This window comes from Citrus clementina, unplaced genomic scaffold (genome assembly GCF_000493195.1).
Source record: "Citrus clementina cultivar Clemenules unplaced genomic scaffold, Citrus_clementina_v1.0 scaffold_4, whole genome shotgun sequence".
NCBI lineage: Eukaryota > Viridiplantae > Streptophyta > Magnoliopsida > Sapindales > Rutaceae > Citrus > Citrus x clementina.
Window position 1 is genome coordinate 20,780,131 of NW_006262274.1, and position 25,648 is coordinate 20,805,778.

At 37.9% G+C, this 25,648-nt stretch overlaps 4 protein-coding genes and 1 non-coding gene across 10 annotated transcripts; 3 read left to right on the forward strand and 2 right to left on the reverse strand.

Moving 5' to 3' along the window:
* Nucleotides 1-927: 927 nt before the first annotated feature.
* LOC18045662 (pentatricopeptide repeat-containing protein At1g26460, mitochondrial) lies at nucleotides 928-5,531 on the forward strand. Of its 4 annotated transcripts, XM_006437882.2 has the most exons (7): nucleotides 929-1,719; nucleotides 1,921-2,143; nucleotides 2,246-2,725; nucleotides 3,555-3,761; nucleotides 4,152-4,289; nucleotides 4,393-4,581; nucleotides 4,981-5,531. In XM_006437882.2, the coding sequence occupies exons 1-6, from the start codon at nucleotides 1,112-1,114 to the stop codon at nucleotides 4,576-4,578; spliced, it is 1,842 nt and encodes a 613-aa protein (XP_006437945.1). In that variant the 5' UTR covers nucleotides 929-1,111; the 3' UTR covers nucleotides 4,579-4,581; nucleotides 4,981-5,531. The 4 variants fall into 4 exon arrangements, with proteins under 4 accessions (XP_024041745.1, XP_024041746.1, XP_024041747.1 ...); XM_024185977.1 differs by lacking the exons at nucleotides 4,393-4,581; nucleotides 4,981-5,531 and having other exon boundaries at nucleotides 928-1,719; nucleotides 4,129-4,281; XM_024185978.1 differs by lacking the exons at nucleotides 4,152-4,289; nucleotides 4,393-4,581; nucleotides 4,981-5,531 and adding an exon at nucleotides 3,855-4,104 and having other exon boundaries at nucleotides 928-1,719.
* Nucleotides 5,532-6,138: 607 nt separating this feature from the next.
* Nucleotides 6,139-15,247, reverse strand: LOC18045663 (triose phosphate/phosphate translocator, chloroplastic). The gene is made up of 13 exons (XM_024186299.1): nucleotides 15,068-15,247; nucleotides 9,661-9,986; nucleotides 9,409-9,480; nucleotides 9,078-9,212; nucleotides 8,867-8,945; nucleotides 8,650-8,770; nucleotides 8,345-8,440; nucleotides 8,064-8,176; nucleotides 7,461-7,538; nucleotides 7,250-7,366; nucleotides 7,036-7,135; nucleotides 6,664-6,764; nucleotides 6,139-6,426 (listed from the first exon to the last, which is right to left on the reverse strand). Exons 1-13 carry the CDS (start codon nucleotides 15,068-15,070, stop codon nucleotides 6,400-6,402), a joined length of 1,368 nt encoding a protein of 455 aa, XP_024042067.1. The 5' UTR covers nucleotides 15,071-15,247; the 3' UTR covers nucleotides 6,139-6,399.
* A 1,762-nt stretch (nucleotides 15,248-17,009) lies between these two features.
* On the forward strand, nucleotides 17,010-19,216 carry LOC18045664. Of its 2 annotated transcripts, none has more exons than XM_024186613.1 (5): nucleotides 17,010-17,388; nucleotides 17,503-17,563; nucleotides 18,096-18,147; nucleotides 18,278-18,347; nucleotides 18,883-19,216. In XM_024186613.1, exons 1-5 carry the CDS (start codon nucleotides 17,251-17,253, stop codon nucleotides 18,967-18,969), a joined length of 408 nt encoding a protein of 135 aa, XP_024042381.1. In that variant the 5' UTR covers nucleotides 17,010-17,250; the 3' UTR covers nucleotides 18,970-19,216. The 2 variants fall into 2 exon arrangements, with proteins under 2 accessions (XP_024042381.1, XP_006437947.1); XM_006437884.2 differs by having other exon boundaries at nucleotides 17,018-17,388; nucleotides 17,491-17,563.
* Nucleotides 19,217-20,236: 1,020 nt separating this feature from the next.
* LOC18045066 (14-3-3-like protein GF14 iota) lies at nucleotides 20,237-22,404 on the reverse strand. 2 transcript variants are annotated; one of them, XM_024186612.1, is made up of 7 exons: nucleotides 22,278-22,404; nucleotides 21,753-22,059; nucleotides 21,193-21,280; nucleotides 20,949-21,058; nucleotides 20,705-20,853; nucleotides 20,475-20,524; nucleotides 20,237-20,387 (listed from the first exon to the last, which is right to left on the reverse strand). In XM_024186612.1, the coding sequence occupies exons 1-7, from the start codon at nucleotides 22,351-22,353 to the stop codon at nucleotides 20,382-20,384; spliced, it is 786 nt and encodes a 261-aa protein (XP_024042380.1). In that variant the 5' UTR covers nucleotides 22,354-22,404; the 3' UTR covers nucleotides 20,237-20,381. The 2 variants fall into 2 exon arrangements, with proteins under 2 accessions (XP_024042380.1, XP_024042379.1); XM_024186611.1 differs by having other exon boundaries at nucleotides 20,237-20,390.
* Nucleotides 22,405-23,729: 1,325 nt separating this feature from the next.
* TRNAA-UGC lies at nucleotides 23,730-23,802 on the forward strand. Its single transcript has one exon. It is a non-coding gene; the product is annotated as a tRNA-Ala (tRNA).
* The last annotated feature ends 1,846 nt before the right edge of the window (nucleotides 23,803-25,648 follow it).

Genomic DNA, 25,648 nt, shown 5'->3' on the forward strand with positions numbered 1-25,648 from the left:
GAGCAGAACACGTGGGCTAACATGAGCCGACTAGAGATGAATACAACCAGGGAAACATACCGACCAGAGGTATATACCGAGCCGGCATCATCCCCAGAGAAGCGGGAACACGATCCCACAGAATCGCGGTAGTTATGCTTTTCCCAGAACCGTTGAAGGACACGCGAGATCCACGTTTGCCCACAATGTAACAGTTAGAGTCCCATGAGGGGCTGCCACTACCCGAAAAAGGTGGGATGAATGGCAAACGGAAACGTGGGGACAACGGCTATAAAAGAAGAAGAAATCGATGAAGAAGGATATAGAAAAAAAGAGAGAGGGAAAACACTGCCAAATTACAACCAGGCCATTTCCTTACAAATTTTTAATAAACTCCTGGAATCCAAATTACACTGTTTTCCCGTAAATACCTTGTGCTAACTTAGGCATCGGAAGGTTTACACCGGCAAAACCACCAGCGTCTCTGATCCATTTTTAGTGAGTGCAGGTCTATTGAGAGAAAGGATGACGATTTCAATCCCAGTGAATGAGCAACAGTAGATAACACAAACGTTGGTGAAAGAATCTGGTCGGTCAAGAGGCGAGCAGATTTCAACATCAACAAATAGTGAAGGAGTTAATAAGGCAGCCGTGAGCTTTGACAAAGTATAACATATCACTCTTTTTTTTTTTTTTTAATTCAAGCTTTTCATTTGTTCTTTTAGTTTAGAGAGAACACAAAAATCGAAGAATGAAAATAATTTTTCAGAATTTTTGGTTACAGTTATTAATCAAGCTAACGAACCATGCTTTCCTCTTTTGAAAAACACACAAAAGCCCAGCGACGAATATTACCGAACGCACCCTAACAGTCTCTGACATAATAATAATTGGATCCACAACTTCTTGCAACATCACAAATATAGCGCATTTTGAAATTTATTTTTTATACAGGCCCTGCATTTAAAGATTAGAAGAAACCCGATGTCATTTCCCAAATACCCGCTATCCAGCATCCAGGTAACATCTTTCACATGAAACCTCAAGCCGCTTACGGAACAAAACCCTAAACGGAAGCTCTACTATTAGTGTTACTGCTTTCACTGCACTGGCTTGGAACCCACTTGAGTGAATGGCATCTCAAATGGCGATCTTCACTCGAACAAAAACCCTTTTCGCTAAAACCCTAAACCCTAATCTCAAATCCCTCTCAATCTCCACCTTCACTTTCCTCTCCCAAGAACCCCAGCTCGCCGAGTCAACTCCGACTACACCTCTACCGCCAAATCCTGCCACCGGCAGCCCAGTTTACAGTGAGAACTGGCGGAACCAGGCACCCAACTCGGAAACCTTGGCTCAGTCGTTGATCCCTCTTGGGCTCCTCAAGAATGCCTCAACCCAACGCGTTCAGGCGATATCACAAACAATTGATGCGCAGACTTTAATGGATCTTTTTGCGAACTGGATGACGAGTAAGAGATGGTCTGATATGAAGGAAATGTTTGAGTATTGGATTCGAAGTCTTGATGTGCATGGGAAGCCTAATAAGCCTGATGTTGGTTTGTATAATCATTATATAAGGGCTAATTTCATGTTGGAGGCCTCTACTGCTGAATTGATTGATTTAGTTGCACAAACGGAGGATTTTGCCATTGTCCCCAATACTGCGTCTTATAATTTGGTCCTCAAGGCCATGCATCAGGCCGGAGAGTCCGAGGCTGCTCAGAAGTGGCTCGAACGGTCAGTTTTCTCTTCAGATTAAATGCGTTTTGCATACTATGGTACTTATAATAATAATAATGCACATGTGTTTTGACTGGTTTGGGCCTCTAGCTTTTCCTTTTGGTTTCTGATGTCGTCTCACACCATCGAGTACACAGGCGAGTGCTTAGATGTTAGTTTTACTATGTAATGCATTATCCTTGACTTTATTTTAACCAGGATGCTCCAAGGAGGGAAGGATTCCCTGCCTGATGATGAGACATATGACTTACTTATCAGCCTGCTGTTCTCAAAGGGCGAGATTGATTCTTCCTTGAAATATATAGACATGGCTTTGAAATCTGGTTATATGCTGTCTATGAATGTGTTTACTGAATGTGTGCGGGGCTGTGTTGATGAGCGAAGGCCAGATGCGTTGGTATCCATTATTAAGAAGTGCAAGGTACATGATTGAATTCTTTCATACATGAGCCATTCCATGAAGGGAGGTCTACTGTTTGATAAGTATTTGTTTAAGTGACTTTGTTCCTATGCGTATTACCAGACAATGGATCAAAATAAAGCTCTTTGTCCTACCTGGAACTTGTGCATCATTATTGCAGAAGTTGCAGTTCAGGAAGATAACAGTGAGTTAGCATTTTATGCCCTGGAATTCTTGGCCAGATGGATGGCGCGTGGTGAGAATGCAAGGCCTCCTGTTCTGCTTTCTGCAGATGAAGGACTGGTCGTGTCAGTGCTTGGAACTGCAGGTAGGACCTTCAATCAAAAACTATTGGATGCATCATGGGCGGTCCTACGGCGCTCTTTGAGACAAAAGAGGGTCCCTAAACCTGAATCTTATCTGGGAAAAATATATGCACATGCATCAATGGGAGATCTACAAAGGGCTTTTATCACCCTGAATGAATTTGAGACTGCCTATGGCGATTCCATCATAGACATGGAAGAAATATTTTCTCCCTTTACCTCTTTATATCCATTGGTTGTGGCCTGCTCCAGAAAGGGTTTTGAAACATTGGATTCGGTATGTCTTTAATACTTCGGCATCTTCAATCAGATTGTATCATGTCTACCTTTTAGCGAATCATCTATTAGTTAAGATTATTTATCATCCAACTATTTCTGATTTGAATAGATAAGTTTGAGAGGTATCACGCCTGTCTTTCCCAATTATATATATATAGAAATATGTCATTTTTTCTATTACTATTATCCAATGGAGTCTTGTAAAATAAAGTTCAAAGCACCTACATGCACATTATTGTTAAACAAAATTTGTTATTTTGAGCTAATGTGATGGATATGCAACGAGCACTTATACATATCATCACTATTAATATCCTCTTTCTGTCTTGTTATGGGCTATTTGGAAAATGGAGGTGTTATTCTACAGCTTCTTTCTTTTTCTTTTTCCTTGTTTGTTTATTTGGGCCATCTGTGCATCAAGGTTTGGTCATGGTTAGCATCCTACAAACCTTTGTTTGCTTATATCAGCATCTGGCATTGCCATGATGATAACTCTTCATGATAAATAATAATAACTAGAATATAGCTTGCGGGTTCCTAAGGAAAAAGGAATACTGAAATTGCAGTCTTTTATGCTGACTATGATTCGATGTGTAATTTTTAATGAAAAGTTATAATAATTTAATTTATATTTTTTATTAGCAAACTTATTGTTGTAGATCAAGTTTTATATGTTTCATGTGGTAATATTGCATGTTTAATATTCTTCTGGAAGAGAAATTGCACATACAGTTTGTGGTAATTATGTAGTTAGGTTCAGAATATCTTTCATCAATTTAACATACAAATGTGGGTTGTTGCTAATTCTATATCAAATATTGTTCCAGGTGTATTTTCAACTTGAGAATCTGAGCCGCGCAGAGCCTCCTTACAAATCCGTTGCTGCTATCAATTGTGTAATTTTAGGTTGTGCAAATATTTGGGACCTTGACCGTGCCTACCAAACCTTTGAGGCAATGGGTTCTTCTTTTGGGTTGACCCCTGATATTCACTCCTACAATGCTCTAATATATGCATTTGGGAAGCTCAAAAAGGTGCATACTTGGATCTCCATATTGCTCTCCATTTGACAAACACACACATGTTTTGCATGCTTAGATATATGATCACAATCGTGTATCATCCAGTGTTGCTGCCTGCAGATGTATTGTGGAGCTTGGTGAGAATGCATGTTACGGCTATCCCTGCATTCTTACCCCACCCGAGCGAATAAATTCACAGCCAGGAGACTTGTGCTGTTGAAGGGTGTTTTGTTTATTTATTTTTTCTAATAATAGTAAAACCTCTATTCAGGATAGGTGCTAATAATCTGCATAAGCATTACATGCACACATAAACTGCTTATGCATCACATGATTAAACTAATTTGCATGTTTGGTATGTTGATTCTTATTTTGAAAGTTCATGAACTTCTCCTGTGGCAGACATTTGAAGCCTCAAGGGTGTTTGAGCATTTAGTAAGTTTGGGTGTCAAACCCAATGCAATGTCATATTCTTTGCTTGTTGACGCCCATCTTACCAACCGAGATCAAAAGGCTGCTCTCTCTGTAATTGATGAGATGGTGAGTTCCTTTTTTGCTTATGAGTGATTGAGTGATTTGTGTTTCTTTTAATTGATTTATAGCTGCAAAAATTTAATACCTGCATTACTGGACCTGTTTTCAGGTAAATGCTGGATTTGCACCCTCTAAAGAAACTCTTAAAAAGGTCAGAAGGCGTTGTGTGCGAGAGATGGATGAGGAAAGTAATGACCGGGTGGAAGCCCTGGCTAAAAAGTTTGATATTCGAATGAACACAGAGAATCGCAAGAACATCCTGTTTAATCTTGAGTACGGCGCTAGTTATGCATGATCGGTAAGTTCTGATGCATGGTAAAGTACATGAATCTCAAGAAAGCTGGGTGGAAAGCACCTCATTTTGCCTAGATGATTAATTTTAGCTGACTTCATATTACTTTATTTCTATATATTTCTTAGACTAACTAATTTAAAATTTTGATGCTGAAGTACCTCTTACTTGTTTGTTTGAATGTTTTGTTGAACATATCTTGTTTTCATGTTTGCACGTTCTCCAGTCTCCCTAGATTCAGGAACTTTGTTATATGTAGTGTTGTGATTATGCTCAACATACAACTGTCAATCACTGCAGTCAAACAAAACTAATGAAAGATTCTTAGTTATCATAATTCTTGTATTTTGGATAATGTTGAACCAATCAGGCTTTATTTATATTTGGTGTTTCTTGTTTTTACAGTGCTTGCTTCTTATTAGACTTGGAGATCTCAGTGCTGATTGATGACAGGGTTGGCCGAGTTCACATATTTCCAGCTTTAGTTTCATATGAGCCTTCTCCTGTGTTTGTAAATTATCTTACACTTCTGCGATTTTGAGTATTTGACACAATTAAGGGTTAGCCATATTTTTATTCTCATTTTTCTTTTTTCTTTCTATTTTTCATTCTTTTGTGCTTTTTGAGCTAATCCAGAAGGGCAGCAAAATGTTGATCCAATAGATATCAAATGTTGACCAATAAGTGTTGTACCATTTCAGATAATTTAAGTTATTTGCAGCAGATAATGTTCTCTCCGCTGTTTCAGCCTTTGTTATTGTTTTTGTTGTTCTGCCACTAGCCTGTTTATTTAGCTAGATTGGCAGGGTGGAACAATACTATAGTCGAATGGGTTATCTATTTGAGGTTTGGGAACTAGATGTCAGAGACGCCTTTGTGTGCCTGAATGGAATTTTGTAAACCGTCAAAAAAGTTGTCACAGGCGAGAAATACCAAACTGAAAATTGAGAATGGAATATTTGATTGTGGCACATTATTATGTTTGATAGGATTTGTCACATTGCTTGCTGCAAACCCTTTTTGGCCCAAGGGTCAGCACTAACTACAGTGGGTAAAAATTATGCATTGATGTTGTTACTTTGTAGTTCTTTTACATTTCTTAATTGGTGATCCTGATAACGATAGGAATTGAATCTTGATGTATATCAGCGCTTTCAAGTTTTGTTTGGGATTGTGATTGGGAGCTTAAAAAGTTATAGCACTACAGTTGAACACTTACTGCTGTATAAAAAATTTATACTATCTTTATTAATTTTATTAAAATTATTATGCAAAATTTATATTTACCACATATTATTAGTTTTTATTTTATAATTATAGTTTTTTTCATATAGCACGATGATGCCAAACAGGGCGTAAGACAAGACGGATGCAGTCATTTTAAATTCACATTCTCCTTGGTGTAAATGAAATAATAAAATATATTGGCTTAAAATTATAGCCATTTAGACCTATTTTCAGTTATTGTGTCGTCGGGTAAAATTAATTCGTAGGTTAATTTCATTTTTAGTTATTGTGCTGTAGATTCTCTAACGCTGGTCTCCTAAAAAAAAAAATCCACCTGTATACACATTTAAGTTGAACGACGCCATTTGCTTGCACCTCAGCTGATGCATAGAACCAATATAAAAAATAGGGTTCATAGATAAATCTTTTCACAGTGATCAATCCATCTTTAAGATTTGATCTTATTCTTTTCTATGCTTCTTAAGAGATTTTTTAAATGCCTAGGCCAAAATGTAGACACATCCGGCTTTTGTAGGAGGATCTCCTTTATTACTAGTAAATGCATTCGGTTCTGAACTAGAATTGTTGTTGTACCAGCTACGAAGCAGCAGCCAAAGCAGCTTTCTGAAACAGTAAAGAAAAATCATAATCAGAAACAGAATCGCTAGCTAAAAAGTATTGCAAAGCCTGTATCATCTGTCCGCAGGTGAATATTGAAAGCATAAGCTACTGTCTGGGGGCCTTATTCACAAGCTACAAATATTGCTCAAAACTTCCAATTGTTAAGATTGAAGTTGTGTCAGTGTCAGTTATTTATTCAACTAGATTACCCAAAAAAGAGTCGGGACTTTTAAATCTTACTCGTTTTCCCTCTTCCATGTTTGCCTTTATGAGGGAGTAGATGGCAACGCCTGCAATTGCTACTGCCGTGCCAATCCCAGTTTGTGTGGAGATTTTGTTGCCTACAAGGTACATGCCAATAAAAATCAGAAGTTAGCTCAACCATATCATTCCTAACAGCGACTTCAACATTTACAATTCAGGATGATCGGAGCTAAATTATAGAAGGTTTTCTATCCAAAATTCTGGTTTCCTTATGGCTGCAATAATATTGATAAGCAACGAAACTTGATGGCCGCAAAAACTGTGCTTGCCAAGAAAACCTTATATTACTACAGAATTCTGGATGTATGTCTGCACACAAATCATGGAAAGAAGCTGTGAAGTAATTACCAAATACCACAATGGAGAACCCGATAACAAAAACTCGTTTCAACACATTGCCAACTGCATGTGTAAGTGGTGCAACCCGTTCCAGTGTGTTCGTAGCAAGCTGCAAATGTTAAGCACCGAACAGGGAAATGCAGGAAGTCAACAGGAATTCTATAATGTCAATTAACATATTCCAACTATCAAAGACCTCAGGTTTCTTATTGCCTCGGCATACCTGATTGTACAGATGATAGAACATTCCGATCCAAAATAGGTCAGACAAAAACTTGAAGAGTCCCACCTTGGCAATTGCAGCCTTAAAACCATATTGCATAAGCTGCGGGCCCTCGATCTGAGTTCATGTTTTAGGCCAAATGAGGGTCACAAGGAAAATGATTTGAAAGGAAAAGAATGTTAAGATTCTCAGTTGGTGGCTTGAAACTCACGAGTACTGCTGGTGGTATGCAGAACAAGAGGGCAATTATTGAAGTGTAAGCGTACACATTTGTGCTGTCCATACCTGTCTGTTAAATTGAAAGAACCAAAAGAGCGGGGAAAAAAAAAAGTCGGGAACAAAGGTAAAATAACATGAACGGAAAGAGCTTAGAAGTCTGATACTAAACAAGAGAGATGGTGAATCATGATTAGTATTTCACGATTAGTATTGCGTATACAGTATCTTGTTTCAAAGCTATCCGGGAAATTCTCGTTGGACATATCTTATCTCAAAGTAGTAGTTCATGAAATTTTGTTAAGACTTATTTCAACAAGATTCCATCAGTATTATGGACTCAATTGCATGTCTAATCAAAGAATGATTCAAATCTGAATTTCTGACAAGAAGGAAAACCAATGGCCAAAAAACATCATATGCAGTGGTCAGGGTTCTCGGAGGGAGTATCTTTCTTTCAATCAAAGTCATACAACAGACTACGTCATTCAGCTCCATACATTAAGCTAAAGAGCTTTCAAACGTACCTAGATCATTTGAGCCATCATTAACAATGTACAAAACGAAAAATACTGAGGATCACACTTGTTAATCATACCATTGCTTTCTTTGAATAGATACTTCTGTATGTAAATGCAATGTTTGAAATCATTGCACTAATGAAACCAGTCCAGTTGAAAGAAAGTTCCGTCAGTGAAGCCATTGATACACCTTAAATTAACAGATACAGTCAGTAGCTAAAAACCATATATGAAGATCTCACAATGTATATAGATGTGTGTGTGTGTGTATATTCAAGTGGTATCTGTAATTCATCTCACATGTGAAGTTCAGTTAAATTAAAATGTTCTATATCAATGAAGAGAATCTGATGGTTACCAATAACAACAGGAGCCAATGATAACCACAGAGACAAGGGAATCTGGTGGCCCAAAACAAACTGAGAGGCAGCAGCATTGAAGAATGGCTCCAAAGCTGTGAAATAATGCAGGAAGATTGTTAGGGAACATAAACCATCATTCTCAATTTAGTAAGGGTCATCTATTTTTTGTTCTTGAAAGAATATAAATGCCTGTTGAAATTCATCAATGTCTTAATCAATTACTACATTTCCTTGTGGACAGGATTAATAGATACAATGAATATCAATAAAATTAGCATGCTTAAGATGCATTTTGCTCTACCTTTAATGGTGTGGGTAAAAGATACAGCTACAGCGGCAAATGACACATTGGACATGACATGTCCAAGGGCGTGGCAGAATGCAACCGGAGTCAATATCACCAAAAGCTCCTTATTAATTGGCTGGTTATATACAAAAGAAAATTATGTCACTTAGGCAGGCCAGAGTGTGGCTTATGGAGCAAAAGCACCAAGTGAGAAACTGAAGCAGAAACTTACAGCACGCTTGGGTAGACCAACAGTCCAAGAGACCAGACAGTACACGACGCCAACCAGAAGATGTATGACAGAAACAAAGCTGCAGAAAGGTGAAAACTTCTCTTTTAATTATGCAAGGGATAGAGTTTAATAAGGAAAGTTTAGGATGAAATATGTGAGTGTAAGTGTGTAACAAGGGATTCCAGTCATCCACTAGGATAAGATAACATACTAAGGATATGGGAAATAATTGTAGACCTTCTTGTTGAGTATGTTGAAGATAACATTTAAGAAATACCTGCATAAAAATGGCTTAGAGATTAATCGAAGTTGTATAGGAGGAACACTAAAATAAGCTAAACTATGCCTAATGTACGCATAACATATATATAAGGCATCAAGTAAGCACTGTTCAGCATTCAGAAGTAAAAATAATTAGAAGTATAAGTGCATCCTGCATTATCAGCATGTCTATGCAATAATAAAATAGATTTCCCATGGGCAAAAATGTAATCAAGCAACCAAATTCCATCATGATTATCCAAATTTGATAGCTTAATTACCACATAAAGAAAAAAAAGCCAGTGACCAGTGCGGGAAATCTCTCACCAAAGCTCTTTGATGGCTTTGCATATCTGCAGTCATATCAGAAAAAAATAAAATAAAATAAATTATTTTGACTCTGAAATCGATCATAGTCAAACAATAATATAAAAAGCACCAAAACTTTCTTCCTCTTATCATATGATCGTATCCTTCACTATCACAGCGGCCAAACATTAAAAAGAGGAAAAATGAAAACAAGTTTTATCAACCCATCAGAAACTTCGATCTCAATCTCATGAGCATGACCATCAGCATCCGCTGCAGCCGCTGAAACAACTGGAAAGTCAACGGTGCCTCTCCTTCTTATCTGCTGGCTCCCACCGGAAAATTTCAACGGCTCACCGCAAAAGCTGACTCCCCGGGAAGATTCTTTCTTCTCCGGCAATGGTGAAAAATCCAGCAGGCGCTTGGCGTTTGAAGTCAGTGATCGAGTGCTGTTAAGTACTTTAGCACAACAAACTTTAGTGCTCGATAAGTAAAGTGAAGAGATACGGGGAGTTTTGATCGAGTACTGAACTGGGTTAGCTGTTGAAGCCTGTGAAGCCAAAGTTAGTTATAATCTGTTATGGGCTTTATGATGTGGCAGGTGAGCTGGCGTAAGTGGGATCCAAAAGCAGAGAGAATTAGTTAGTTAAATAACAGACTGATTTGTTGTAAGTGGATACACACGTGAGGAGCATACATGTATATAAGCTGTCTCTAAGCTAGCCTACGAGGGTACACACAAGAGAGAAACACTTAAGTATTACAGAGAGAAAAACGCTAAAGCTTAGAAAGGTTTAATCTGTAGTGGTGACTCAATTGTAATCCATCATCTTCAAGTTCAATAAAGCTTCTGCCCTTGCTGGCTTTTACAGCCGTGGATGTAGGTTCCTTTGTGGAGCTGAACCACGTTAGTTCTTGGTGTGTAGTGAGTCTTTGAATGCTTGATTCTTCTTTGTTCTTTTCTTTCTTAATCTTGTTTCTGTAAGCTCTGGTTTTGTGGGTTGCTTAATTCTTGTTCAAGAAAGGGAAGTAACACGTTTTGCCATAACAAACTGGTATCAGAGCCTGGTACTGATTGGGATCAGACTCAAAGATGGCAAGCACCAGAGTTGACCTTGAAAAGTTCAATGGAGATAATGATTTCTATCTCTGGAGTTTGAAGATGAGAGCAATTCTCATTCAACAAGGGCTTGACAGTGCCCTTGATGATGCAGAAGATACGATGGCCAAGAAAGAGAAGGCATAAGGTTCTTCAAGCTTTGGTGCAGATTAGAGGATCATAAACAATAAGGCCCATAGCACCATTATCTTGCATCTCTCTGATGAAGTCTTGAGAGAAGTATCCAAAGAAAGATCTGTAGCTGGTTTGTGGGCCAAGTTAGAAGAAATGTTTCTGAAGAAATCATTGGCAAAGAGACTGTATATGAAGAGAAGGTTATACACATTCTCGATGAAAGATGGAGTAGCCATGAAAGATCATGTGGATGAGTTCAACAAACTCATTCTTGATCTCGAGAATGTCAACATAATTCTTGAAGATGAAGACAGGGCACTCATCTTGTTAAGTTCCCTTCCAGAATCTTATGAGCACTTTGTAGATACTTTCCTCTATGGCAGACAAACCCTTGCATTGAAGGATGTCAAAGATGCCCTGGAATCCAAGGATTTGAAGAAAAAGGCAGAATTGAAAGAACAAAGCAATGCAGAAGGTCTAGTTGCCAAAGGAAAGCCAGAAAAGAAATACAACAAACAGAAGAAGAACAATAGCCAGAAAGATAAAGCTGAAAAGAAAAAGAAGAAGAGGAAGTGTTACTTCTGTCAAAAGGAGGGGCATTATATTAAGGATTGTTTCGAGAAAAGGAAACTAGAGGATCTGCAAAAGAAATCAAATGGGAAGGCTGTTGTTGCCTCTGAAGATGAATGTGACTATGATGAAGCAGATGTCTTGGTGGCTGCAGAAAGACACCCAACTGGTGAGTGGATTCTGGACTTTGGTTGTTCATTCCACATGTGTCCAAATAAGAGTTTCTTTAAGACCTTTGAAAGTATAAATGGTGGGAAGGTATTGTTAGGAAATAACCTAGCTTGCAAGGTGGCTGGAATAGGAACCATTAGCTTGAAGTTGCATGATGGTGTCACTAGAGACTTGCACCAAGTGAGATATGTCCCTGAACTAAGAAGAAACTTAATATCTCTAGGAATGGTTGACCAATCTGGGTGTACCATTAAGGCAGAAAATGGAGAGATACAGATCTTAGATCAGGGTAAAATTATAATGAGAGGGGTTAGAAAGAATGGGCTATACATACTGGTTGGTTCCTCACCTGTCCAAGGAATCTCAGCTAGTGTGACCAGAGATAAAACCAAGCTCTGGCACATGAGACTAGCTCATATCAGTGAGAGGGGTCTCAAGGAGCTAAGCAATCAAGGTTTGCTTGGTAATGACAAAATCACTTCCTTAAAATTCTGTGAGAAATGTGTATTTGGGAAGGCCACAAGATTGAAATTCAGTTTAGGGAGAAAAGAAACCAAACAGACTCTAGATTACATTCACTCAGACCTTTGGGGGCCATCACAAGTTCCATCTTTAGGTGGAGCTAGGTATTTTGTGTCCTTTATAGATGACTTCTCAAGGAAGGTTTGGATCTATGTGTTGAAACACAAAAGTGAAGCATTAGGGAAGTTCAAAGAGTGGGTTACTCTCATTGAAAACCAAACTGAGAAGAAAATCAAGAGGCTCAGAACAGACAATGGGTTGGAATATTGCAGCAAAGAGTTTGAAGATTTCTGCAAATCAAAAGGCATTGCAAGGCATAGAACTGTCACCTACACTCCACAGCAAAATGGGGTAGCAGAAAGGATGAACAGAACCATAATAGAAAGGGTAAAGTGTATGCTGCTGAATGCAAACTTATCAAAAGGTTTTTGGGCTGAAGCTGTAACTACTGCTGCTTATTTGATAAATAGAAGTCCATCCTCAGCTCTAGTTTACAAGACACCTCAGGAGCTTTGGTCAGGGAAGCCTCCAGACTTGACAAATCTGAGGATCTTTGGGTGTCCAGCTTATGCACACTTAAAGCAAGGTAAGCTTGAGTCCAGGGCTGTTAAAGGGTATTTCTTGGGCTATCCTGAGGGCATTAAAGGATACAAGATATGGACCCTTAATGGCAAGCCATCAAGGATATTAATCAGCAGGGATGTCACCTTTGATGAAGAACATATGCTGCAGTCAAAGGTAGAAACTGAGATTGAAGCTACTGAAACAGAGGAAGGGGATAATGTTGAACAGAAGGTGGAGCATTCTGATAGTGGTGAGACTACTGAGCAGCCATCAGACCATTCCAAGGAAAGAAAGAATCCATTAGAACTAGAAACATATCAGCTTGCTAGGGATAGAGAGAGGAGAGCCATCAAAATGCCAAAGAAGTATGGCATAGCTGACCTCATTTCTTATGCACTGACAGTAGCTGATGAGGTGAATGGTGGAGAGCCTTTGAGCTATAAAGAAGCTATGAGATGTGGGGATAAGCTGAAGTGGTATGCTGCAATGCAGGATGAAATAGTCTCTTTAAAGAAGAACAATACCTGGATCTTGGTTAACAAACCACCTAACAAGAAACTAGTTGGCAGCAAATGGATTTTTAAGTTGAAGGCTGGAGCTTCAGAGAATGAATCACCAAGACATAAAGCCAGACTTGTGGCAAAGGGATTCACACAGAGAGAAGGAGTTGACTTCAATGAAGTGTTCTCACCTGTAGTCAAATATAGCTCAATTAGGCTGCTGCTGGCCCTCTCTGCATATCATGACCTGGAGCTGGAGCAGATGGATGTTAAAACTGCCTTCTTACATGGCAGTCTTGATGAAGAGATTTTCATGGCACAGCCTGAAGGGTTCATTGAGGGAGGATCAGAGGATAAAGTGTGCCTATTGAAGAAGAGCTTGTATAGTCTCAAGCAATCCCCAAGGCAATGGTATTTGAAGTTTGATGAGTTCATGATAAGCCATGGGTACTGCAGAAGTAGATTTGATAACTGTGTGTATTTTAAACTCTCTTCATGTGGTGGAGGCATCTATTTGCTTCTTTATGTGGATGACATGCTTATTGCATGCAGCCAAAAGGAAGAAATAAAGAGGCTTAAGCTGGAGCTTAGCACTGAATTTGAAATGAAGGATTTGGGTGCAGCTACAAAAATTCTGGGTATGCAGATAACAAGAGACAGGAAATCCAAAGTTCTGTTTCTGTCACAAGCTGATTATGTGAAGAAAGTGTTAGCTAGGTTCAACATGGAAAATTCGAAACCTGTTTCAACACCTCTGTCAGCTCACTTCCAGTTATCTAAATCTCTAGAGCCTACAACTGGTGATGATTTTAACTACATGAGGAAGATACCATACTCTAGTGCAGTTGGCAGCATCATGTATGCCATGGTATGCACCAGACCTGACTTGGCACATGCAGTTGGAGTCATTAGTAGGTTTATGGGGAACCCTGGTAAAGATCACTGGGATGCAGTGAAATGGGTACTAAGGTATCTTCGAGGAACTGCTGATACTTCCATTATGTTTGGAGAAGTAAGTGGAACATCACCTGAAGTTGCTGGGTTTGTGGACTCAGACTATGCAGCATATAAGGATAGAAGGAGGTCTATAACAGGCTTTGTGTTTACTATGTATGGAGGTGCCATAAGTTGGAAGTCCTCTCTGCAGTCTGTGGTTGCTCTCTCAACAACAGAAGCAGAATATATAGCACTTACAGAAGCTGTTAAAGAAGCAATATGGCTGAGAGGTTTAGTCTCTGAATTGGGGTTCAGACAAGAAGTTGTTATAGTTGGTTGTGATAGCTTAAGTGCTATTCAGCTAAGTAAAAATCCTAAGTATCATGAGAGAACTAAACATATTGATGTTAGGATGCATTTCATAAGGGATGAAATCAGCAAAGGAGTGGTAAGTGTGGTTAAAGTGCCATCTGAAGTCAATCCAGCTGACATGTTAACCAAACCTTTGCCATCAGTCAGGTTCAGGGACTTACTGAATCTGATTGGAAGTGTTAGCTTGTGAAACAAGCTTACTGGTGCTGTGTTGCAGTGAAGGGAGGTGCATAAACAGTTTAGAACTAAGGTGGAGATTTGTGAAGCCAAAGTTAGTTATAATCTGTTATGGGCTTTATGATGTGGCAGGTGAGCTGGCGTAAGTGGGATCCAAAAGCAGAGAGAATTAGTTAGTTAAATAACAGACTGATTTGTTGCAAGTGGATACACACGTGAGGAGCATACATGTATATAAGCTGTCTCTAAGCTAGCCTACGAGGGTACACACAAGAGAGAAACACTTAAGTATTACAGAGAGAAAAACGCTAAAGCTTAGAAAGGTTTAATCTGTAGTGGTGACTCAATTGTAATCCATCATCTTCAAGTTCAATAAAGCTTCTGCCCTTGCTGGCTTTTACAGCCGTGGATGTAGGTTCCTTTGTGGAGCTGAACCACGTTAGTTCTTGGTGTGTAGTGAGTCTTTGAATGCTTGATTCTTCTTTGTTCTTTCCTTTCTTAATCTTGTTTCTGTAAGCTCTGGTTTTGTGGGTTGCTTAATTCTTGTTCAAGAAAGGGAAGTAACACGTTTTGCCATAACAAAGCCATTAATTAACTGCAAATGAGAATAAAACGATCAAAAGAGAGTGAATTTTGCTCGATTCAATTATAATAAGCCGGTGGGTTTGTTTATGTCTAAATGAGATTTTAAAACGACGGTTATCTCGAGGGTTCTAAGCTTGCATGAAGCGGAGATAACAGAGAGAAATTATCAAATTATATATATAGCAAGTAGCAACCAACTAACAATAGTACATTAGCTTGTCGAGTTCAAAGCTGATTGAAATGAACAACTGAAGTTAAAAAAGGTTTTGTAAGTGCGAACAAACAGCAGTCTGAGAAAGAAGAAGAATCTTTTGGTAATAATAAAACGGGCCGCCTTGTTAATTAAGTTGTTCAAATTCAATAATGGAGATGGGAAAGAGCAAGTGGGAGAGATGGTGATGACGAAGTGGCGTTGGTTTTGCAAGTTTCGATTCGTTTTGTGTTGCTTTCGTCTTTTACTTGAAATTCCCTCTAAAACTGGACTGCTGAAATGGGAATTTTATAACTTTAATTGAGTGCAAGATTTTTTTTCTTAATATTGCATAAATACTCTGATATACCACACGACAATGATAGAGGCATACATCACAAATAATAAATTATACGAAACAAACACCAGCGGAAAAATTGTGTTGTTCATTTAAATGGCATTAAAATATTAATTGGATAAAAGTATTGTATGATATTTTTATTAACTGTTATTATTTTTCAAATAATCTCTTTATGTCACGTAAATTTTCAATTCAGTTTTCATAAGGTATTTCTAAATTATTTATAAGCGTTACGTTATTGAATAATTTATAAAGCGAAGTAAATTTCATTTTAGTATGTGTATAAAAAAACTTTAAAAAAAAAAAAAACTCGATTATGCTGCGATAGTATAAATTTGGATTCGGATTCGGATTCTAATCAGTAAAAGCTAAAATTTTGTAAAACTTGTAGAATTTCCTAGTGTTTGGAATGAGGTTACAAAATTTATGGCAAAGGATGAGTAATGCATTGACTATAAATGGGACTCCAGGTGTGTTTTTTTAATACGTAGTCAAGAAAAATAAACTCTACAAGTTATAAGACTAACGAGACGAGAAAATTGAACTCAATAATTTCGCTCCGAGCATCAAAACTTTCCTCCTTGTGAATTGCGGTTGCCAATGAAGTTGATAAATGTGAAAAAATAGATGGCATTGTGATATGTGCCATACCCTACCCTACTTATCAACTCACTCGCAACTACTTCCAAAATGAAAATAGTTAGCACATCATAACAACAAAAAATTCGACCCCATTTGAAGTAATTGGACAAGGGAGATGTGACGATACCCATCGTGCTTTTGACGGTCAAGTGCCTGTTGATCAACGAGTTATGAAATGTTAGGTAATTTTGTTAGCTACAATGTCATCTTATCAATCGCCACTCGCACTTTAATTTGTTGCCATTCTCTTAACGATAAGACATATCACGGCATGTTCTATACCAAAATTAATTAAAAAAAAACTACTTTAAAATGTGAATGATTATTTTGGCGGTTGACCCAAAAAAAAAAAAAAAAAAAAGGGCGGACGAAGAAGAAGAAGAAGAAAAAGAAAGGGAGCATGATGCACTACGTATGCTGCAGGCAGTCTGGAGGAATAAATAAATGACACATTTTGGAGCATGCGAAACAACCCACGAACAGTCAACACGCAAAGATAAATAAATAAATATATAATTACAAACTGTAAAATCATCAATCATCATCTTATGATTTCGGTGGTTATTAGTTAACTAATCATTTTTCCCCTTAACAATTATTATTTATCACTCTAATTAGAGTAATTTTCTGAAGTAATATTTTTCTGACGAGTTCCGTTGTATAGTTTATGGCTTCCCATTCGTTTGTGATTTATATAAAATTTAAATGTTGGCTGGCTGGGCTGGATAGAGCTCCACGGGAAATGAGGATGAGCTCGTTTAAGCAGGCCCAATTTCACAACCCAATCTGATTTTCTGTCTGTCTCACTTGGAAAGTTTGAATTTTCCTTTTTCGGATCAAACTGTAAAAAGCAAAGCCCTAACCCAGGAGGGCAAAAAAAAAAAACCCCAAATTACTGTATTTATTATATCGTCCGGCACGGCAACATCCGAATCATACATCCCAGCAATAGCAAAAACAGCGTCGTTTCGTGATCAGAAGAGGGCGGAGATGGGTGTGGACGGTGGTGGAGGCAGGGAGAAAGACAAGGAGAAAGTAAAAGAAAAGGAGAGAGAAGAGGAACAAGATGGAATGTCCGTACACTCGCCATGCAAAGCTCCCCCGTCCTCTGCCTCTTCTCTTCCCAAGGTCTCCGTCAACTCTCTCTCTGTTTGTGTGTGTATAATATTAAGATGAAATGATTGTTAATTCAAACGTGCGTTATTGTTTGATGAATGGTGGTTTAATTAGGAGCAATCACAGGTAGAATTAGAGCTCAGACTGTTGGAAGCTCTCGAGGTTTACCCTCCTGTCAAGCTTCGAGGCATGTTCACTCTTTTTTTTTTCCCCTTCTGCTTTTATTATTTATTTTCGATTAATTAAGATACGTATCCAAATCAAACGCTTTTTGTCTGTCTTTACTTCTGTGAATTTGATTATGATAAATACACCAAGAAAACTGCCTTCAAACATTACTTTTTTAGTATAAACACGCAGATTTTACTTGAAAAAAATTTAATGGGGTTATGTTTTCGATTGAGCTGCTGTTGAATGGAATCCCCCTAGGTGGTCAAATAGCAATAAAATAAATAAAATTCACTACTAACCCTATCTATGATAGCTGGAATCCTTGCCGCTGTTTCCACTCTCATGCTTGAACTTGCTGGCTATTATACAGCTTATAAAGTTCCAACTCAGGTAGCTCATTTCATGTTATGGTAATCATATAGTCAGCTTGAAATTATGTAATTGAAATATGTCACTAGTTTTTATTTTGTGAGAAGATGGTTGCATCTTCAATTTAGTGCTTCATATTTGGAAGTGCATAACATTGTCAAAAATTTGTTTTCAAGCAGGTATACACCGTCACTTTGTCCTTTATGGTCTCATGGAATTTCTGCGAAGAAGGTTTGTTGTGCTTCACGTTTATGCTTTCTTATAACTTGTCCAAGGTTTTAGTGAGATTTCTGCAAATCTTCAATTTCCCTTGCCTTTTTTTTTTCTTTTTCATCACACTCGGCCAAGCTTTTTGTCGCAGATTTGACCGACACTTCGCTCCGGATGAGGTTTTGCAGTTGCTGGATCGGTTCTACAACCTGGATATGCTGGTACTTTATTAATTTAACAATTGAAGTGTACAATCATTTCACTTGCTAGCTTAATACTAAAACTGGAAATAGTAAAAATTGACCTCTGGTTAGTTAGTTGTTTTAGTGCCTTTATAGGTTGATAAGTGTAACTGTGAATCTAATTTGAATTAGTTAATACAAATGGGTCAGTTCACATATTGCTATTACGTGCCTGTGTGCAGCTGCACATGCTCTTGACTAAGTTAGATAAACAGTTAAAATGTCCATAAACACAGGATGGGGTAAGTATAACTGGGAAGTATGAGAATCCTAGTGTGAGTATTCTGTATATTGGCAAAATTGTTAGTGGTTCTGCTCATTAGGAAGCTGGATAGTTGAAACAGTGAATGGAATAAATAAAGAAAGAAAGAAAGCTGAAAATTTAGAATTACATGATACTGTTTAATCTTCACTTTTCAGTATGACATGGTTTGCTGCGTGATTTTGGTTTTGTTTTTGCTTTTTCCCTCTTTCTTTTAAAGTTTCCTTGCTAATATTTCTTTTCCAAATTCAGAAACCGGATGATGAGGAGATGGAAATCCTGAATCATGAGGAAGATTTTTGCTTGCCACAAAGTTATTTTGACAAGGAAGAATCTTAATAGGCAGTTTTGATGTATATATATATATATTTAATTTTAAGTCGGTATATCTTGTCTTAGGTTCCTTTTTCTGTGGCAATGTTCTCGATTATGTTTAAGAATGTTCATAGAAATCAAGGCCCAAGCTTTAGGATAACATAGCGCTGCTTTAGAATTTGATGCAATTCATAGTAGTTGCCCTTGGAGGCATTCTCTGTTTTCTCTTTCATTGGTAAAATAAAATCATGAAAGCCGTAGTGCATAAGAATATTATGTTTAGAGAGGAGAAGAAATAAGAGAGAAGAGATGAATTCCTAGTCAATCCGGACAACAGAATTGAGATTGACTTTCTTTTTACCTTATTTTCTTTTCATCTCTCTCCTTTCCATTCTTCTCTTCTCTTCTTATTTTTGACAACCAAATCCAGGCTTAGTACATAGGATTCTCTTGTTATATTCATCAAAATCTTCCAGATAAAAGAAATGCAGCTTATGTTGGCGAGGAATAAATGTGGCTAGACAAATGTATATATCAAACCTTTGTCGTTGTTAGCTTGTTTTTTTAATCCCCTCTAAGGGATATTCATTCACCCATTCAACTGATTGTTTTATTCGTGAATGAAAGTTCCCTTTTGTCTAATCTGATGTGTTTGAATTATACAAATGAAGCCCTGGAAACTCCCTAATTGAAATGGCAAACGGGAATGTGTCTTGTGGTGACTCGGGATAAATAACATACCCACACGGGGCTTTGACTGTTCTCAGTTTCGTAATATGCGTTTTCTTAGTCCACTGACGGATCCCACATTGACTTGTTAAAATCCTTAGCAAATGATTAAATGCGAATAGCAAAGCAATTCGCTTTATTACAATTGCAAGTAATCTCACTCTGTTGTATTACTCATCATGATATACATACAAAGTCGACGCATTAACCACGTATCCAGAAAGAGTAGAAAGAGAAGCTCTCATACAAAGCAGTGATTCAAAGTTCAAACCTGCTGTGTTCCATTTTTGGCTTCCTTTTTCGGTGAATTTGATTGAACTGTTTAAGCCACGATTGGTGTGGCACCATGTACAATTAGATAAGCATTGTTGTAGAAGTGATCACAGAGTAGAAGCGATGCAATACTGTACGCAGTGGAAGGAAAAGATTCCAATTTTTTTTTTTTTTTTTTTTGACAAAGTTTATAAGAGAGAACAATAAGCAAAGGAGAAAAGGGCAAAATAATAAATGGAAAATGGAAAAGAAAGAACAACTGATGGAATTTATCATCTGCTTCGCCAGGACTAGAAAGATGAGTAGCATCATTTTCGTAAAATGAGCACAATTTTCTATCCAATCCTATTGGGATAAAAGCTGAATGATGATGCCACGTATATATAAAGGAGTTGAACTTCCAATTGTCCTGCGTTGGGCTTCCAGCCTCCTCCTCAATGCTGCTGAACCAACTACAGATTAACTTAGAAGCCAGAGGCAAAAACAATTTGCTACGGGAACAAAATGAATCATATTAAAAAACATACCTCGGCTTCAGCAGCTGGCTTGGAATCTTCAGCTTTAAAGTTATCTTCACCTGCACATTAGTTGCAATGCATGCTCATTAGTGAAAACATATTCTCCCGTCATAGAAGAAATCAAAACAGCGAGCGAAACCTATTATTGGCGCTAGCATAAAATGACCAGCAAACAGAGTGGTGGTTCCTGATCAATCAATTTCGGCAACTTCAGTCTACGACATATATAAATGCATTACCTCCATCTTCGGGCAAATCGGAAGTCCAGAGGGTGAGGTTATCTCTCAACAGCTGCATAATTAGGGTGCTGTCCTTGTATGATTCCTCACTTAGGGTGTCCAGCTCTGCAATTGCCTCATCAAAAGCTTGTTTAGCCAAATGGCACGCTCTGCATATTTTGGAAACAAAATAATTCATCATAAAAGGTTGAGCAAACTATACTGCTAGGATTAAACAGCCTTAAATAACAAAAGACGACAGTACCTTTCAGGAGAGTTCATGATCTCATAGTAGAATACTGAAAAGTTGAGAGCAAGGCCAAGTCGGATGGGGTGGGTTGAAGGAAGATCTTTGTTGGCAGTGGCAGATGCAGCCTACAAGGATAAATAGGCAACAACGTCAAGAGGGAGGGAGCATCACCGGATGAGAGAATTAAATAATGCTTGATGAATGTGAATATGCTCAACACTTTTTATATGTATGTGAAATAGATGCCTGGTGGACGTGCCTCATAGCCCTTCAACGACTGCTCAGCTGCCTCTTTTCTTTCCTGGTCAACCTTGAACTCTGCTAGATACCGGTAGTAGTCACCTTTCCTGAATAGAAATCAATTATGATTGGACCAATTATTAATCTTCCAATCATACGAGATTAATCATAGAATTATTAATGTCCTGGAAAAATTCTAAAGATGTAAAATGCAAGATCTCATCACATGACTCTGAGTCTCGTCTTAGACCCCATCTCTTCAGTAGGGCCAAGCAATTTAATCAAAGTGCCTCCAACTTATAAGTCCACCACTTATACAAGAGGCCGGAAAAAGGAACAATTACTCAAGCACAACTATTCTCCTATTGAATAACCCTTTTGCATATTATGTGTGTGTTTGTCTGTCTATACATACACACATACCCTACAATAGCGGATAAGTTATAGCAGATAACTATATTTGAATCTGTAAATGGGAAATGATAAAAAGTCAATCAACGGCATGAACAGACACCGAGCTTCATATAAGATAATGGGAGCATAAAGAAATCTAACATAATATTAGTGCAAATGACTCACATCTTGTAGTAGAAAACGGTGGCTTCTCCAGAGGTGGAAGAAGGGATCAAGTGCTTGTCAATGATAGTCAAAATGTCACCACAGATCTTGGAAAGCTCCTCCTCTACCTTGTGGCGGTAACCCTTGATTAGCTTCACATTGTGCTCGTTTCCCTTAGACTCTTCCTTCTGCTCTATCGAAGACATAATGCGCCACGAAGCTCGCCTTGCACCAATCACATTCTTGTACCCCACCGACAGGAGATTCCTCTCCTCCACTGTCATCTCACAACCAAGCTTCGCAACCTTTTTCATACTCTCAACCATTTCTGCACCCACGTAACCCACAAAATAATAATAATAATAGAAAGTTTAAGATATTTACGTAAGCATTATATGTACCACTCACAAGTACAAACTGATATGACGTGTTGTATCATCATCATATGTTTCATATTATACGTACAGCATTACTAGTAGCAATAATAAATCAAAGAAAATCAACAATGGCATGGCGGATCATTAGGTAAATGAATGAGAATGAGACCTTCATAACGCTCGGCTTGCTCGGCGAGCTTGGCCATGTAAACGTGAGTCTCTCTCTCCTTCTCCGTCGTGGACATTGTAAATGTAACGCGAGAGAGATAGGAATTGGTTTTAAAAAAAAAAAAGAAAGCTTTGTTATATGTTATTTTTCAAAGGAGGTTGAAATGAGAGCGGTGCGAAGGAAAAGGAGGGGTTTTATATAGAGTTGTTGGGGGAAGGAGGGGGTGATGTTAAAGATCGAGCAAGTTGGGGGAAACAAAAGACCGGATCTGGACCGTCCGTTTGGGAAGGTTTGTTTCAATGTGTGAGCGCGCTATTCGGTGATCTTGTGATTTATTTTATTTTTAGAGGAGGATATTGCCACGCCTGCCTGCCTGCCTGCCTGCCCCGCCTTATTATTGGAATCGGATGCTATTTTGTTTTTGTTTTTATTTATTTTTTAGCTTGGATTTGTTCAATCACTTCTGTCGGAGGGGCTGGTTTGTGATTTCACAACTGCACCGAGTTTTTACTTATAAATAAGGGCACCCCCCCCCCCCCCCCCAAAATCCTTTAAAATTTGTCATTCTTGAACCTTAGCTACTTCAGAAATAGACAGTTGGAACCCTTCAAGTTCAATTAGTCAAATTTAAATTTTGGAATAAGGCTTAGGATTAATATAGTACAGATCTAGCTGAAATGGTGGGATCTAATGTCCAATTCCGGAAGATCAAATAAGAATGAAGTTAACAATGTAGACTTTGTTCTTCATTCAAGTTTCATGAACAATTTTCAGAAATTGTGTATGATTTAAATTTGTGTTTAAAAGTGTGTTTCTTATACTTAGTTTTATATACATATATATATATATAGTCTCATTGAAAAAATTAAAAAAAAAATAAAATAGTTGTTTTATTATTTCATAATTTTAAATAATCTCTGATAGTTATATTTAGAATTTAATTCTAAAAATATTTCAATCAAACGTATTTTTCTCGACGTAAATTTAAATAATTACGTTCCAATAATGAGGCAAACAGTCTCTTATTTTGTCAATGCTTAAATTTAGAATGGACAAACTTTTCGAGGGAAGTTTTTTATATGGATTAACAGCGTTAGTGGGTTTTAGTTGGAATTGATATGTGTGGAATGCAAATGCATGCATGTTTGCTCATTTTCGCCGTTTTTATCTTTGAATCATTCGACGTGAATAAAGCAATTCAAGATGCCAAATTGCCAGCGAACAAATCCAATCTAAATCTCATCTCATATTTTTTTTTTTAGCATGAATAAATCCACCGGCACTCGCATTACTCCTTATCATCTTCATAATAAATTATTTTGCAAATGTTTTTCATTCATGTTTCAACTTCACCGATTCTTGTCAATTTGTCCCACCATGAATATGCTGTCGGCTCCCTGAATTCCCATTTACATTCTAATAATATTAACTGACCAGTCGCTAACGACAGATGGGGATGTAGCTCCAATGGTAGAGCGCTCGCTTTGCATGCGAGAGGTACAGGGTTCGATCCCCTGCATCTCCAATTTAGTTTAAAAATATTTTTGTGAACGTTCAATCCCCAGAAATGCAAATCACAGCCTGGAAATGCTTCATGATTCTTGAATCAGCCGCTACTAATAATAAACTTATGCAATATTTCAGAAGAGCTCTTATAAGCTCAGTAAATAGAATGATATTATTATTCAACAAATTAATATTTCGGACATGGCAAACAAAACTTTTTACTAATATTTGTACATAGTATTTGAAGTAACTGGCTAAATATGGTTCCGAACTTGAATTGCCATGATTATCCGGATTCCATTTCCACGGGGTAAGTCTGGATGAATTATCTTGATTATGTAAGAAAGATGTGAAACGTGCGTGGTCAATAGATGATTCTTCATGGTCGTGGGGATTGGGAAGATGGACTTCTTGTTCCTTCTTTTGCTATTGGTCTTGTCTTTGGAGGTTTAATAGACGAGTCAGACAGAGGCAGCGACACCATATACTGAAGTTGAAGGAGCACTTGCCTGAGGCCGTGCAGTGAAAAATGGCCCAAATCTACCTTTGGATATGTAGTTTTTGCTTCTCACCAGGAGAAGGAGATAATGAGTTCATTTTTTTAAAGCGTTTTGATTTGATTTGATTTGATTTGTCACATATTTTGTCGATGGAAATGGAATATTCTTTCCTACCATGACAGGAAGGAGCCATTTAATCGATTGTTTGTTTGTCAGTTTCGTTTTTACTCACGTCTTCATATTTACTTAATTAATTTGGTCCTTAAATTACTGCGCGACTTTCGTGTTCATTAGTTTTCGAAATCGATCTGCATTTGCTTGCTATGATCTTTTAATTACTTGAAGCTCAAATTGGTTTGGATGAAGAGCTGTCGTCGTTTAGTGATGACTGATGAGAATGCTCAAATGGTGGCTCCTTGCTAATATTGCTTAGTGAGCTTCGTGGGTTGAATTTGATGACTGATGCCCTTTTCTTACTTGGAACTTTTTCGCCTCTTGAGGCAGCAGGGGTACCGGTTTAACTTAGCATACTATCAGGATTAATATGGTTAATTAATTAGCTAGCTGGGGTAAGTATCTTTGTTGGCGCATGACGTTAATTTTAGTTATTGTGTTTAATGAATGTGGTTAGTCAATGTTAAAATTATGCAAGCTTGTTTTAGTTATTTACGCGTTTGATGAGTCTCTTTTCGTGTATTCTGTGTTGGATGAGTTTTTGCTTGCCTGACATATCACACATTCATGGTGTACACATATTTTATTATAAACCCCAGCACATATGCTTCGTTTGGGCGTCCCCAAAACTAAAATTTAGTTGCAACAGCTAGCTTACTATCAAATAATATGAGATAATGTTAGAACTTGCTCAACAAGCTAGCAAATAGTCTTTTAATATACCACAAGTAATATTACTGCAATACACGTGTCTTCAGGAGGTAAGCTAGTAGCATTTATACCCTAGCAAGCACATTTGCTTTCGTCTGTATTATATCCAGTCCCCATTCTCCAGTCTTTGAATCTAATTTTATCTTAGAAGCCAAACAGCTAAAGACCAGCGAGAATGGCGTTCACCGAGCTTATTACTTTCAGCAATACGTGTGTTCTTCTATCTCTAGCGCTAACCTTATCATCAAGTGGCATCTTCCTGATGCATGTTGAAATGACTACATATATTCTTGGACTCAAACGGAGCAATGGTAGTGACCCTTTATTACTTGCGCCAGCTGCTGCATGATTCGATGTGTCAACGCAAGTGCAGGCAACTTCCAACTTCTAGTCCTCTCTCTGTGCATCCCTGAGGCTATCTTCATAACATTAACATATATACTCGTCTCGAATCTATGAGCATAGAAGAAGAGATGGCCT